General features: G+C 56.2%; 1 protein-coding gene across 8 annotated transcripts in view; it reads right to left on the bottom strand.

Moving 5' to 3' along the window:
• Positions 1–6,690: 6,690 nt before the first annotated feature.
• LOC100975124 (multiple epidermal growth factor-like domains protein 6) overlaps positions 6,691–11,810 on the bottom strand; it is a 127,870-nt gene continuing 122,750 nt past the window's right edge. For 4 of the 8 annotated variants that reach the window (XM_034953733.3, XM_063602262.1, XM_063602264.1 and 1 more), the window contains 3 exons: positions 11,339–11,467; positions 9,654–9,701; positions 6,691–9,331 (listed from right to left, as the gene is read on the bottom strand). In XM_034953733.3, coding sequence (XP_034809624.3) covers positions 9,270–9,331; positions 9,654–9,701; positions 11,339–11,467 — 239 coding nt within the window. In that variant the 3' untranslated portion in view covers positions 6,691–9,269. Of the gene's footprint in view, positions 9,702–11,338; positions 11,468–11,810 lie in introns of all 8 variants that reach the window. The other 4 variants (XM_063602254.1, XM_063602252.1, XM_063602259.1 and 1 more) reach the window with 2 other exon arrangements.

The following is an 11,810-nucleotide window of genomic DNA, read 5'->3' as shown; positions in this document are numbered from 1 at the left end:
CTGTGCATGGCCCCCTTGTGTTGGGTGCCGTGTCATGTGTGGTCGCCCCAAGCTCGCCCCTGGTGTGGCCAGTCTGCCCACCGGCTGGAGCACTGGAGCAGGGCCAGTGGCCCCTGATCGTGTACTGAGAACCCAGGGGCGGCACAGCTGCGCCTTGCAGGGCCCAGGCTGGCCAGTGGTTTAGAAGACTCTGGGATTCAGTAGAGCTTTTGGGGATCCCTCTGCAGTGTCCCCAGGGTTGGAAACAGGCCCCACCTCCCTCCCAGTTTTTCCTCCCAGCCATCTCGTCCTGGGAGCTGCAGGCAGAAGAGGCAGTCCCTGAGCCAGTCGGCTGACCTGGGATGGCACAGCAAGAGGAGGACTGGTCCTCTGTCCCAGGAAGCCCCCACCAGCCCTCCTGGGTCCCACGCCAATGCCTGTTGCCTTTGTGGGCTTGGGTAATGCTGTCCTCAGGGAGGGAGCACCCAGCATACACCTGAGAATCTGCCCTGATCCTCCTGGGTCTGGGGCCCTGGCTTCTGCAGGAAAGTCAGGGGTGCATCTACCCCATATGCCAACCAGAAATGGTGATTGATAGGAGGCTGCCCTCCACCCCTCCCAGGCCTGAGGCAGCTGCAGGGCCTGAGGCAGCTGCAGGACCTGGTGCATGAGAGGTGGGGTGGGCTGAAAGAACACGCTGCTCCCAGCCCCGCCTGCTGGACCAGGGCTTAGGGGAGGAGGCGAGGTCTGGAGGGCCGTGCAGTGCGAGGAGGGCCAGCTCGTCTCCCGGTCACCTCCATGGCCTTGGGCAGCAGCAATGGCCCAGTCCAGGCTCGGAGCCCACGCAGGACTGTCCTGGGCAGGGCTTTGGTCAGCGGCCGCCTCGCAGGGTGGGGCACAGCCAGGGCTCTGGGAAAGAGGAGGCACCTGGGAGCAGAATCCCCTGAGATGGGGCCAGCCCCTCCACGCCCAGCGTGGCATCTCCAGCCTCCGCTGTCCTGCCTGTGAACTGGTTACTCCCTGGGCTTTTCCTGGAGCGCCTGTGGGAGCAAACTGGCAGCCAGGGCAGGGCATTGTGTGGGCAGGTGGTGTGTGCACACGTGCTAGCATGTCTGTCTCTCTGTGTGTGTGTGTGGGGGGGGGGGGGTGTGGGGGTAGCCAGGGGGCAGCAGTTTCGTGTAAACCCAGCTGCCTTGCAGCCTCCAGGCAGTTCTCACTGCTAAGTTCACGCTCAGCTCACGGAGCAAGGCGGATCCGGAAAGCCTGGCCTCTGACTCTGTGACCTCACTCTCACGTATGTGACCTGGGGCAGGTGACTCAGCCTCTGCGCCTCAGTTCCGTCTGCAAGTGGCTACAGCAGCCTCTGCATTTTAGCGGGCAGTGAGAATGCTCAGCCTGCAGGGAGGGGGTCCGGGCCCAGGCTGCGTGGCTGTCCTGCTATGGCAGTGGCCAGGCTGTTGTTGGGGGCATCTGGGGCAACCGGGGGAGGGCCCGGTTCAGGCCTGCTCAGGACGAGAGCCCCTCCCGGCAGAGTCAGGAAGCGCAGGCCTGGGCTGCCAGTGAGGTGTGGGGGCCCAGGCAGGGGTGAGACCTATGGGCAGGAGGGGTGTCAGGAGAGGGGGCCACAGGCTTGTGTAGCCCCGCCCCCAGCACCAGTGCCAGCTCACGCCCGTCCGAGGGCCCCTGCTCAGCCTGGGGTGCCGCCTTCACTGGCCCAGGTGCCATGGCCCCCTCAGCAGGACAGAGCCAGCCTGGACCCCCAGGACGATCACCCCCTCCCCGGGGTCTTCTTGCTCACTCTCCTCATGGAACCTCAGCCTGTCCCGTACTTCCAGTGTTGGGGTCCAGGGACACTTCCCCGCCCACAGTCCTCAGATATTAGGGCTCCTGCGGGGGCTCTGCCACACTGGCTCAGCTGGAGAGGGGTCCCAGGAGACAGGGCTTGCCTTGCTCAGCCCTCCTGTGCAGCCACATAGCCTGGGTAGCTCTCTGGCTGCACAGACCCTCCTGTTGCAGGGGGTGAAACTGAGGCCCAAAGACCCTCTTCCCACTGCAGGGGGCTATCAGGGCTCTAAAGACACCCGTCTAGCCAACAAGGCCTGTGCCCCGAGTAGGTTGCCAGGGTGCCCACAGTGCTTGGTGTCCCAGCCCATCCTTCAGGCCATTGTTGGCCTGGGGTGCTGTGGGGGCTGTGTGGCTGCAGGGCAGTCGGAGGGGGCTGCTGCTGAGGCCTTGCGCCCAAGCCCTGTCCCCAAGGCCACCCTGGGCAGGATAGCCCAGGCTTGGGGCAGCCCAGGCCGAGGGCTGGGGTTCATCTTGGCAAACTTCAGTGCCCAGCCCTGGGCGGGCACAGAGTGGACACTGCTGGGTCCAGACAGGCACCACCTAACCTTTCCTGCGGCCAGGGGAGCGAGGGGGGTGTGGTTCACAGGGGCACAGAAGCCAGGTGGGAGTGGCCGCCCCAGCTAGGCCGGGACAACCATCAGAGACTCGACAGGCCACCGGTCCCTCCGTCCAGCCAGAGATGGGACAGGCCACCAGTCCCTCTGTCCAGGCACGGAGTTGGGTCTGTCACCTGTCAGGTCCAGAGCCCCACGGTGAGCACATCCCTCCATCCCACCCCTGTGTCCCCGCCACCCCGTCCCGTGTGCCATGTGCATCCTCAGCCCACAGAGCCCCTGCTGCTGTCCTGTGACCGGGAATTTCTACACAGGGTGCGCACTCACATGACCTCATCCTAGTTCCTGCTGTTGCCCAACCACGTTTTAGGATCTGAGCGGCTCTGCTCATCTTTCCCCTCCGGAACATTCCAGAACATGCCCCACCCTGGCGGTGTCCTCTGCAGGGACTCCCCTTCCCCAGCCTGCTGCACACCTTCCTCTCACGCCACCTGGTGTCTGGCAAAGGCACTGCTGGCCGGGCCCCGGGGCCTCCGATGACCGGACTGCCGCCGGCTCCAGGGCTGGCCCTGGGACCCTGGCGGTTCATGGGGGGTCCTCACCCCACATTCACTCAGAGCCCTTGGCCTCCAACTTTTGCTGGTGGGCGTAAGCCGTAGACCGGTGTTTTGATGTGCAGATCTCTGGTCTTTGCGAGATGGGCCTTCTCCGTACACTTGGCCTTGGCTGTGGGGTCTCCGTGAATTCTGCCCATCTCCTCCCCTCTCCGGCTCGGCTCGGTCCTCCTCTGGCTCGGCTCGGTCCTCCTCTCTCTAGCTCAGCTCTGCCATTCTTGACCCCAGACCTTTGTCCATTTCAGACATGGCAGGTTGCCCACCAGATGCCACCTGTGGGCTCTGTCGCTGGGCCTTTCCAGCAAACTGGAATGCATCTGACATAGCTGGGAAGTGACATTTTTCATGACACATTTGCCTTCCAGTTGTCATTTGTCATGCCTTTTGAGGTCTTTATAAACTGTATCAGAAGAATTGAAAGAATCCAGAAATTCTTTTGCCAGATACATTCTCGTAGATTTCCAGGTTTTGTTGCCATGTTGAACGGTGTCTTATTTTGTAGTTTTCTTGTCGGTTATTGTTGGTGTTGAAGCACTATCGATGTTATAGGTTTTATACATGTTGTACATTTTCCATGCTTTATAGGATTTTATTGCCAACCTTGCTGAATCCTTATCAGCTATAGCAATGTCTGTTAGCCCTTTGGGGTTTTCCGTGGAGATAATCCTGTCCCCTGAGAACCACGGCAGGTATGTCTTCCCCTGAGATCCTTATACCTCAGTTGCTTCTCCTCATCTGAAGATACTGCCTGCTGGGGCGGTGGGGGGGCAGTGAGACTGATGCAGGCATCTTCTGATTTGACTTTATTCACTCTTGTGACGACACTCACCGCGCTCTACCCAGGTCCGGTTCCAGGTGGTCCGGGTATACAGCAAAGCCCCTGCCTCCCGAGTTTGTGCTCTGATGGGGAAGGCCTAGCACAGACGTGGGATGTCACGGCAGGGCTCTGAAGAGCAGAAGGCTGGGAGGAGGTATAGCAGGACCAGACGACTGTCACCCCAGTGGGCACGGCCAGCCCCGCTGGGCGGCATCTTTTGCACAGACCTGAATTCATCGGTTTCTCCCCTCAACATGACTCTTGCACCTAACCACTATCAAAAGAGGTCCTTTCTCAGGTTTCCAAGAATGCCTATCCCAAACAGGCACTGAACTCTGTCCAACGTTCTTTCTGCTGCCATCAATACAGTCATCTGATTTCTCTTCTCACCCAAATGCACCGACGCATTTTCTGATGTGAAACCGTCCTTGCATTCGATCCAGTCCATTCGGTCAGGCCGGTGTTCTTGGTAAAATACTCTTATTTGGATAGCTAGTATTTGATCTAGGATTTTTGCCTACATGGAATGAGTCTGCAGTTACCTTTACTTGTTACTGTCCTCCTTGGTTTTAGAACCAAGTTTCCGCTGCCTTTGTGGGATGAGGTGAGCTGTTTTTCTCCATTTAAAATTTCTGGGCCAGGTGCAGTGGCTCACGCCTGTAATCCCAGCACTTTGGGAGGCCGAGGCGGGCGGATCATGAGGTCAAGAGATCGAGACCATCCTGGCTAACACAGTGAAACCCCGTCTCTACTAAAAATAAAAAAAAAAATTAGCTGGGCGTGGTGGCAGGCACCTGTAGTCCCAGCTACTCAAGAGGCTGAGGCAGGAGAATGGCATGAACCCGGGAGGCAGAGCCTGCAGTGAGCCAAGATCGAGCCACTGCACTCCAGCCTGGGCGACAGAGCGAGACTCTGTCTGTCTCAAAAAAAAAAAAAAAAAAAAAATTTCTGGAACGAGTCCTGGTTGACAAATGGATGGTATACACCTGGTGTAACCATGCATGCTACAGCTGTGCCAGGATTCCTGGGGCTGAGCAGAGGGAAGGAGTGGCTCTCCCACGGCTCTTCGCCTCTTCTTAGGCCACTGCCTGATTCGCATTTTTAACCTCTGTTTACACCAGTCTCAGCATTTTTCCCCCAGTTTATCATTTTTCTAAGTGTTTTCCAAGTTATTGGTACATAGCTGCTCATAATTTTTTATACCTTCTTCTCTATTGTGTTTGTAGTTAACTCTTGTGTAGTTTTTTCTCTCGTGTTTAAAAAATCAGTCTTGCAAGGTGTTTTCTTACTTCTTAGTCTTCAAAGAAGGAAATTTTGGTTTTCTTAAGCGTTCCGTTATTCTGCACCTGCTGAATGTAAAGTTTATACACAGAAATGTAAGTGTGAGTATCACTCACTCATCATCAGAGAAATGTGAATTAAAGCCACGAGGCTGAGTGCAGTGGTTTGCACCTGTAATCCCAGCACTTTGGAAAGCTGAAGCAGTCAGATCGCACGAGCTCAGGAGTTCGAGACCAGCCTGGGCAACATGGCAAAATCCCATCTCTACAAAAAGAAAATACAAAAATTAGCTGGGCGTGGTGGCTTGCACCTGTAGTTAGCTTCCTGGGAGGCTAAAGTGGGAGGATTGCTTGAACCCTGGAAGCGGAGGTTGCAGTGAGTCGAGATGGCGCCACTGCACTCCAACACGGGTGGCAGACTGAGACCCTGTCCTAAAAAAAAAAAATCCACAATGAGATATCATCTCACACCGTCAGAATGGCTATTATTAAAAAGAAGTCAAAAATATAACATGTTGAGGATGCAGACAAAACGAAATGCATATACACTGTTGGTGGGAATGTGAACTCAGCCTCTATGGAAAAGGCTATGGTTTTTCTCAAAGAACTAAAAATGGAACTCCCATTCCATCCAGCAATCACACCACAGGGCACCTGTGCAAAGGAAAGGAATTCATTATATCAAAAAGATGCTCACACTTATGTGTTTATCACAGCACTGTTCACACTAGCAAAGATATGGAATTAACCTGTGTCCATCAGTGGATGACTGGATAAAGGTGTGTGTGGAGGTGTGTGTGTGTGCACGCATGTGTGAATTTTACATATATATATATATCTGCATTCCATGTAGTACGGACATGCAGTATTGCATGCACACACACCATGGACGACTACTCAGCCATAAAGAAGAATGAAATCATGACTGTTCCAGCAACATGGATGGAACTGAAGACCACTATCTTAGGTGAAATAACTCAGAAACAAAGTCAAATACTGCATGCTCTCCCTCATATGTGGGAGCTAAATAACGTGTACAGACAGACAGAGAGGGGAATAACAGACACTGGAGACTGGAAGGGTGGGAGGGTGGCAGGGAGGGATGAGAAATTACTTCATGGGCAGAATGTACACTACTCAGTAATGGTAACACTAAAGCCCAGACTCTTCCACCATACGATATGTCCATGTAACAAAACTGCATGTGTACCCCGTAATTTTATATTGTTAAGCTGAAAAGGTGTGTGTATGTGAACACAGTAAACATGTAAGTATAAACACAGATGTACCATGTGTGTCCAAGCTTATTCAGGTTATCATTGCTATGTCTTACTTGCTTAAACTATTGGTTTTTGTAAAGCGCACGTTCAAATCACCCATGACAGCGATTTTTTTCTACCTGCTCTATCCATCACTGCTGGATGAATGTTCGAGCCTCATTGTTGGGTGCGTGTATGTGTATGTATATTTACAGACTGTTACGATGCTTCTTACCCTGAAATATTCAAACGCCTGCCCTAATTCTCCTTTGGTTTACTCTGCATGTCTGTGTTTCTACCCTTTGAAGCATGTCTTTTATAGTAAAAATACTATTTAGTATATTTTTAATGCAGTCGTCTGTTTTTAATGTTTTTAATTGACAAATTGTAGATATTCATCGGATACACAGTGATGTTTTGATACATGGGATGTCTAGTGATCAAATCAGGGTAATGAGCATATCATCATCTCAAGCGTTTATTATGTGTGTTGAGAATGTTCAATATCCTCCTTCTTGCTGCTTGAAACTATATAATATATGGTCAGGAGTTTGTTTTTCCGTCGTCATTTGTAACCGTTAACATTAGGATCTGTGAGCGTGTTTTCTAGTTATTCTGCTTTATTTTCCTCTGCTCCTGACTGCCGTTGGATAGCTGAGATTTCCTCCGGATGGGCAGAAGCTCAGCCTGCCTTATGGCTTCCGTAGCTGAACACTGTGTCTTCACTGAGCGGGATGAGTGATTGGTACCTGCCAGGTCCCCCGTCCACACCCTCACACCATGCTGAGACTGTCGGGGGTTCCCACTGGGGAGTAATGGTGATATTTTGTCTCTCTGAATTCCTAGGCCATTTGGGAACTGTGGTGACTGAATATCTCAGAGCACCCTCCTGGCTTCTTTCTCTTCTGGCTGGAGAACGTCTCTAAGAGCATTTTTAAATCAGGCTTTTCTGTAGAAAAATGGCCGAGGCCTTGAAGGCCTAAGAATAACATGGACTTTGCATGCCTTTGATAGTTTAGCTGGATGTAAAATTCAGCCTTCAAATATTTCCTTCAAACTCTGAGGATGGAACATCACAGTTTTCTGGCTCTCCGTGTTTCTCACGTAAAGTCTGAGGTCAATTCGATTCCCATTCTTTTTTCTCTGGGACTTTAGAATTTATCTTTGACATTGATGTTCTTCAAGGTCTTATGGCTTTTTTATGTTATTTTTCCACCTTGTGCATTTCCAGGCTGACTGAGATCATTCACCTTTAGATCTGAGAACGTCTTGGTCATTGTTGCTTCATGTCAATGACTTCTTACTTTTGTATTTTGCAGTTAGATGGATGTGAATGAACACCTCCCTTACCCATTTCCATTCATCTATCTTCTGTACGTTGTCTCTCTTTACGCCTCCCTGCTATTCCTGGGAGAATCTCCTGAGCTGTATCCACTCACCCCATCTGCTGGATGCTTCATTTCAAGGTATGTGTTTTCCACACTCCGTCTGCACCCCAGTCCGTCTCTCTCTGGCTGCTGCTTCTGCATCCCCACCATCCTGCCCTCCCTTATCACTGTTTTACTTTAAAGTCTCCCCACAGCAGTCCATTCATCAGCTTCCTCTGTGACAGCTCCCTTGCTGTCTGTGAGCAACCAAGCTCACTGGACTCCTCCTCCTCCTGCTGGTGAAATCGTCTGCCCTGGGGCCTCAGCTACCTTGGCTGGTTTTAGGGTGATGGGGGGCGGCAGCCCAGACCCTAAGGGGGCCTTCTTAAGGGAGAGAGAGTCCTGTGTTGCGGTGTGAGTGCAGCCCTCTCCATTGGCCACCCCACTCTGCAGAGGAGCCCCCAGCCACCACCTCTACCCTCTGCCTCTTCCGTCCACTCTGGGCCCTTCTTCCAGGAGAAGTCAGCCTCAGCCCATGAGTGCCAGGTGCTCGGGAGAGCTGGTCTGTCCTCACCCAGGGAGTCCCTGCCCCTGCGATGCTGCCCTCCCCCGACTGCTGATGCTCAGGTAGGGGTGGGTGGGGTGAGCCCAAGGGAGTTCGGCCTCAGTCCAGGTTGCCCCTCCACACCAGCCCTCCTCCCCCTGGGCCATTCTCCGGGAACAGCCAGTCTCTGGGTCTCTGAGGTAATGAATGCAGCCCCAGCGTTCTCCTCAATAGCACTGGGAACTGAGATGAGTCCCAACTTCTTCACTTGTGTGGCACCCCCACCCCTGCAAAGGGCCCCGGGTGCACTGGGAGGTCCCTGGGTGCACCGTTATGCTGGCCGGGCCCCAGGGAGGAGCCCACACAGAGTCCATGTAACGCAGCAAACACACAGGCCACGAGGAGGTTGCCTGCTCCTTTACCTTCCTAGGTTTACATGGTACCGGAGCCAGCAGCCTGGTGAGCCCGCAGGAGCCTGCAGACCTGAATCAGGGTTTCTGGGGATTGGGCAGGAGATGACAGGCAGCTTCCAGCTGATCCCAGGGCTGCAGCAGGCATGTGCAGTGGCCCATAAATACCTTTACATAAATACGGGCTGGGCGACTTCCAGTCCCAGGGCCTAGCACCAAAAAGCCTGCCTGGAGGACAGTGGCCCTGTGCCTGCACCTGCACCTGCACCCACACTGGCACCCACACCTGTCCTCAGTCCGACTCAGAGCCGCGGGGAGAGCGGGGCTTCCTCAGCCCAGGCCCAGAGCGTGCCCCTGGGTTCTGCAGAGCCAGGCCAGGAGGCGCCTCTCTTCCAGCGGCCATGCGAGGCTTCCCTCCTCAAGGCCACACCAGCCTCCAAGAGTGACAGGTTGCTGGGCTGTCCACAGCCCTCCACGGCCCTCAAAGGAAGGGCAGTACCAGGAGCTCTGGGCCCATGAAGTGTCCTTCTCAGTGGTCACCAAAGGCCAGGGTCCCCTCTGGCTGGGACTGGAGAGGCGGGCTCCACGGGACTGCCTCTACTAGTGCCTCGCTGGTCCACCGCTCCGGGATGTGGGTCTGCTGGAGGCGGGCAGTGTGCCCGCTGGGGAAAAGGAGAAAAGAGGGCCAGTCCAGGGTGGGGTGGGTGCTCCCAAAACAGACTGGGTTCTGGGTTGGCACCTCTCCCTCCCACCCCTCCCCTCAGCAGCTCAGCCCAGCAGGTGGGCGGGGCCCACCCATCCTTCCCAGCCTGTCCTTCCCAGCTCTGGCCCCAGCCTTGGTCTCTGAGCTCCAGATTCCTGGGGCCCAAGGCCCCAGGTGCAGCCGCTGCCCTGTGGGGCCCAGATTATACTTAAGCACTCTTCGTTGACTTTGCCATAACCCACCCTCCTGGCAAGCCCACGGGCATTCCCCACACCCCTTACCTGAGCCCTGGGCTAAGGACAGGTTCTCGGGGAGCCGGAGGGGCCCACCTGGAGGGGAGAGAGAGCAGGCCATGTTAGTACCCCCAGCCTTGAGTGAGCCACAGTAATGGCAGCAAGGCGTGACCCCATCCAGGCCTTCAGGGACCTCCACTTCCCCCGCACAGTCTCCTTCCCTTCTCAGTCCTTTGCACTCGGGGAAGGAACGGGGGCGGGAGCCGGGGGGAGGGCTCTCCCTCTCCCCAAAGGAAAGCTCTCAGCCCCTCCAAGCCTCTACTACCCGCGACATCAGGGGCTTTACCGAACGCCAAGCCAAGTCCACTCCAGGGGAGGGCGCAGGACCCAGGACTACCCACGGCAGCAAGACACTGCCCATGGGGCCCCTGGCTCCTGAGGCCTCCAGCTCAATGTCAAGGCACTGCCCCCGGCACCCGGCACCCAGCGCAGGTGCCGGCAGCCGGCGGTGCAGTACCACAGCTGACCACTAGATGCCGCTGCCGGGCAGCCTTTTGTCCCTGCACCAGCGCACAGGCTGCTGGCCCCGCCCCTCCTCTCCTCGCCCCGCTCCACCGAGATGGGGGCTCCCCTGTCTTAAGGCTCTGAACCATCTGCAGCCAGGACTGCCTTAGAAAGGCACAAACAGATGAACACATACACAGAGTCAAGACTATTTGCGGGCCTCCAAGCGGAGGACCCCAAGTGTGAAATCCCCAGTTAGCCAAAAGGCAGAGCCTGCAGCCTGGCGCCCGGCCTTTGCCCCGCCCACATGTCCTGCCCCGCACAGGCCCCAAGCCTGCCTCCCACTTCCCTCTGCAGAGACAACCTTTCCCAACACCGCTGGCGGGTACACGGTGCGGGCGCGGGGGGGGGGGGGGGTGCGGGCAGCAAAGTCTGAGCTGGCCAGAGGGGTGGGGGCATCCCAAAAGCACTGCCTGCAGGCAGAGAGCACATTCCAGGACAGCCTCAGGGTCCTGAAGGTGGTGCTAAGGAGCCACCTTCACACAGGTGCTGGAGCACGCTCACACATGCCCGGCACACACGCCTGTGCCCCCTGCCGCACATGCATGCACTATTGCGCAGACGCACTGGCTACATTCACACACTGATGCACACGTAACACACAGGCACTAGCACGCACAGGTGCCTGCTGCCCGTGCAGGACTGCGTGCGTGGACTGGCACACACTGGGTGCCACACACATGTACTGGCACACATGCACACACACCCTGCTGCTCGCACTGTTGCATGTGCGTGCACAGACACACCCTCACACCCTGGTGCACGTGTATGGGGGGCAGGAGGGGCAGGGATGGCCAGCGTCCATCCATACTCTGGATGGTCCAGCCCAGCCATGGGGTCATGACCCTCTTCAGGCCCCCGGTGCAGTTTGCAGCCCACCCTTGCAGCTGTTGGGGCTGGGAAGGATGGGCTGTTTCCAGCTGGCAGCATGGCCCACCCCTGTCCCCTGTCCCCTGGTTAAGTGACTGTGAAGCTCACACTCCACCCATCAGAAGCCAAGTGACACTCTGGGTACTGGGTGGGGACAGATGACATTTGCTATGTCTGAATAGCCATAGGGTGACCCGGCCAACTCTGCAGTGGGCGAGAAAGGGATCCTCTGCCAGGGTGGAGCTGAGGCTGATTGGGGGATGGTGCCTTCCCGCCCTTCCCCAGGAAGCCCAGCTCACCTTCCCGGCACGTGGGCCCCATGTAGCCATCCACACAGTGACACTGCCCACTGACAGGGTCGCAGTCAGCCCCACCCCCGCAGTCACAGTGCAGGGTGCAGCTAGGCCCAAACTGGCCCCTTCTGCAATCTGCAAGGCGGAGGGGGCGGGAGACAAACCTGAGCATCATCCCTGCCTTCCCCGAGCCAAGGAGCCTGGGTCTAGGGGCCCGCGGCAGAGCCCAGGTGGAGTGAAGCCTTCCGCCTGGGTGTGTGTGGGAGCTAAGACCTTGGGCCTCGGTTTCCCCTGAGGAGTAAACAGTCCCTGCCCTGCCTTCCTCAGCTACATTCTGCAGCCAGTGAACTCCTGCATGAGAAAGCCCAGGCCCCAGGCATACGTCCAGAGTCACCACCGAGTTCCTGTCCCGCCCCAGGAGGGCAAACAGGAGCCAGTGTTCAGGGATGCCCCCTCAGGGCACAACAGGCCTGAGAGC

This window comes from Pan paniscus, chromosome 1, assembly GCF_029289425.2.
Source record: "Pan paniscus chromosome 1, NHGRI_mPanPan1-v2.0_pri, whole genome shotgun sequence".
NCBI lineage: Eukaryota > Metazoa > Chordata > Mammalia > Primates > Hominidae > Pan > Pan paniscus.
The sequence above is the reverse complement of the archived record's forward strand: the minus strand, read 5'-3'. Positions and strand labels throughout refer to the sequence as shown.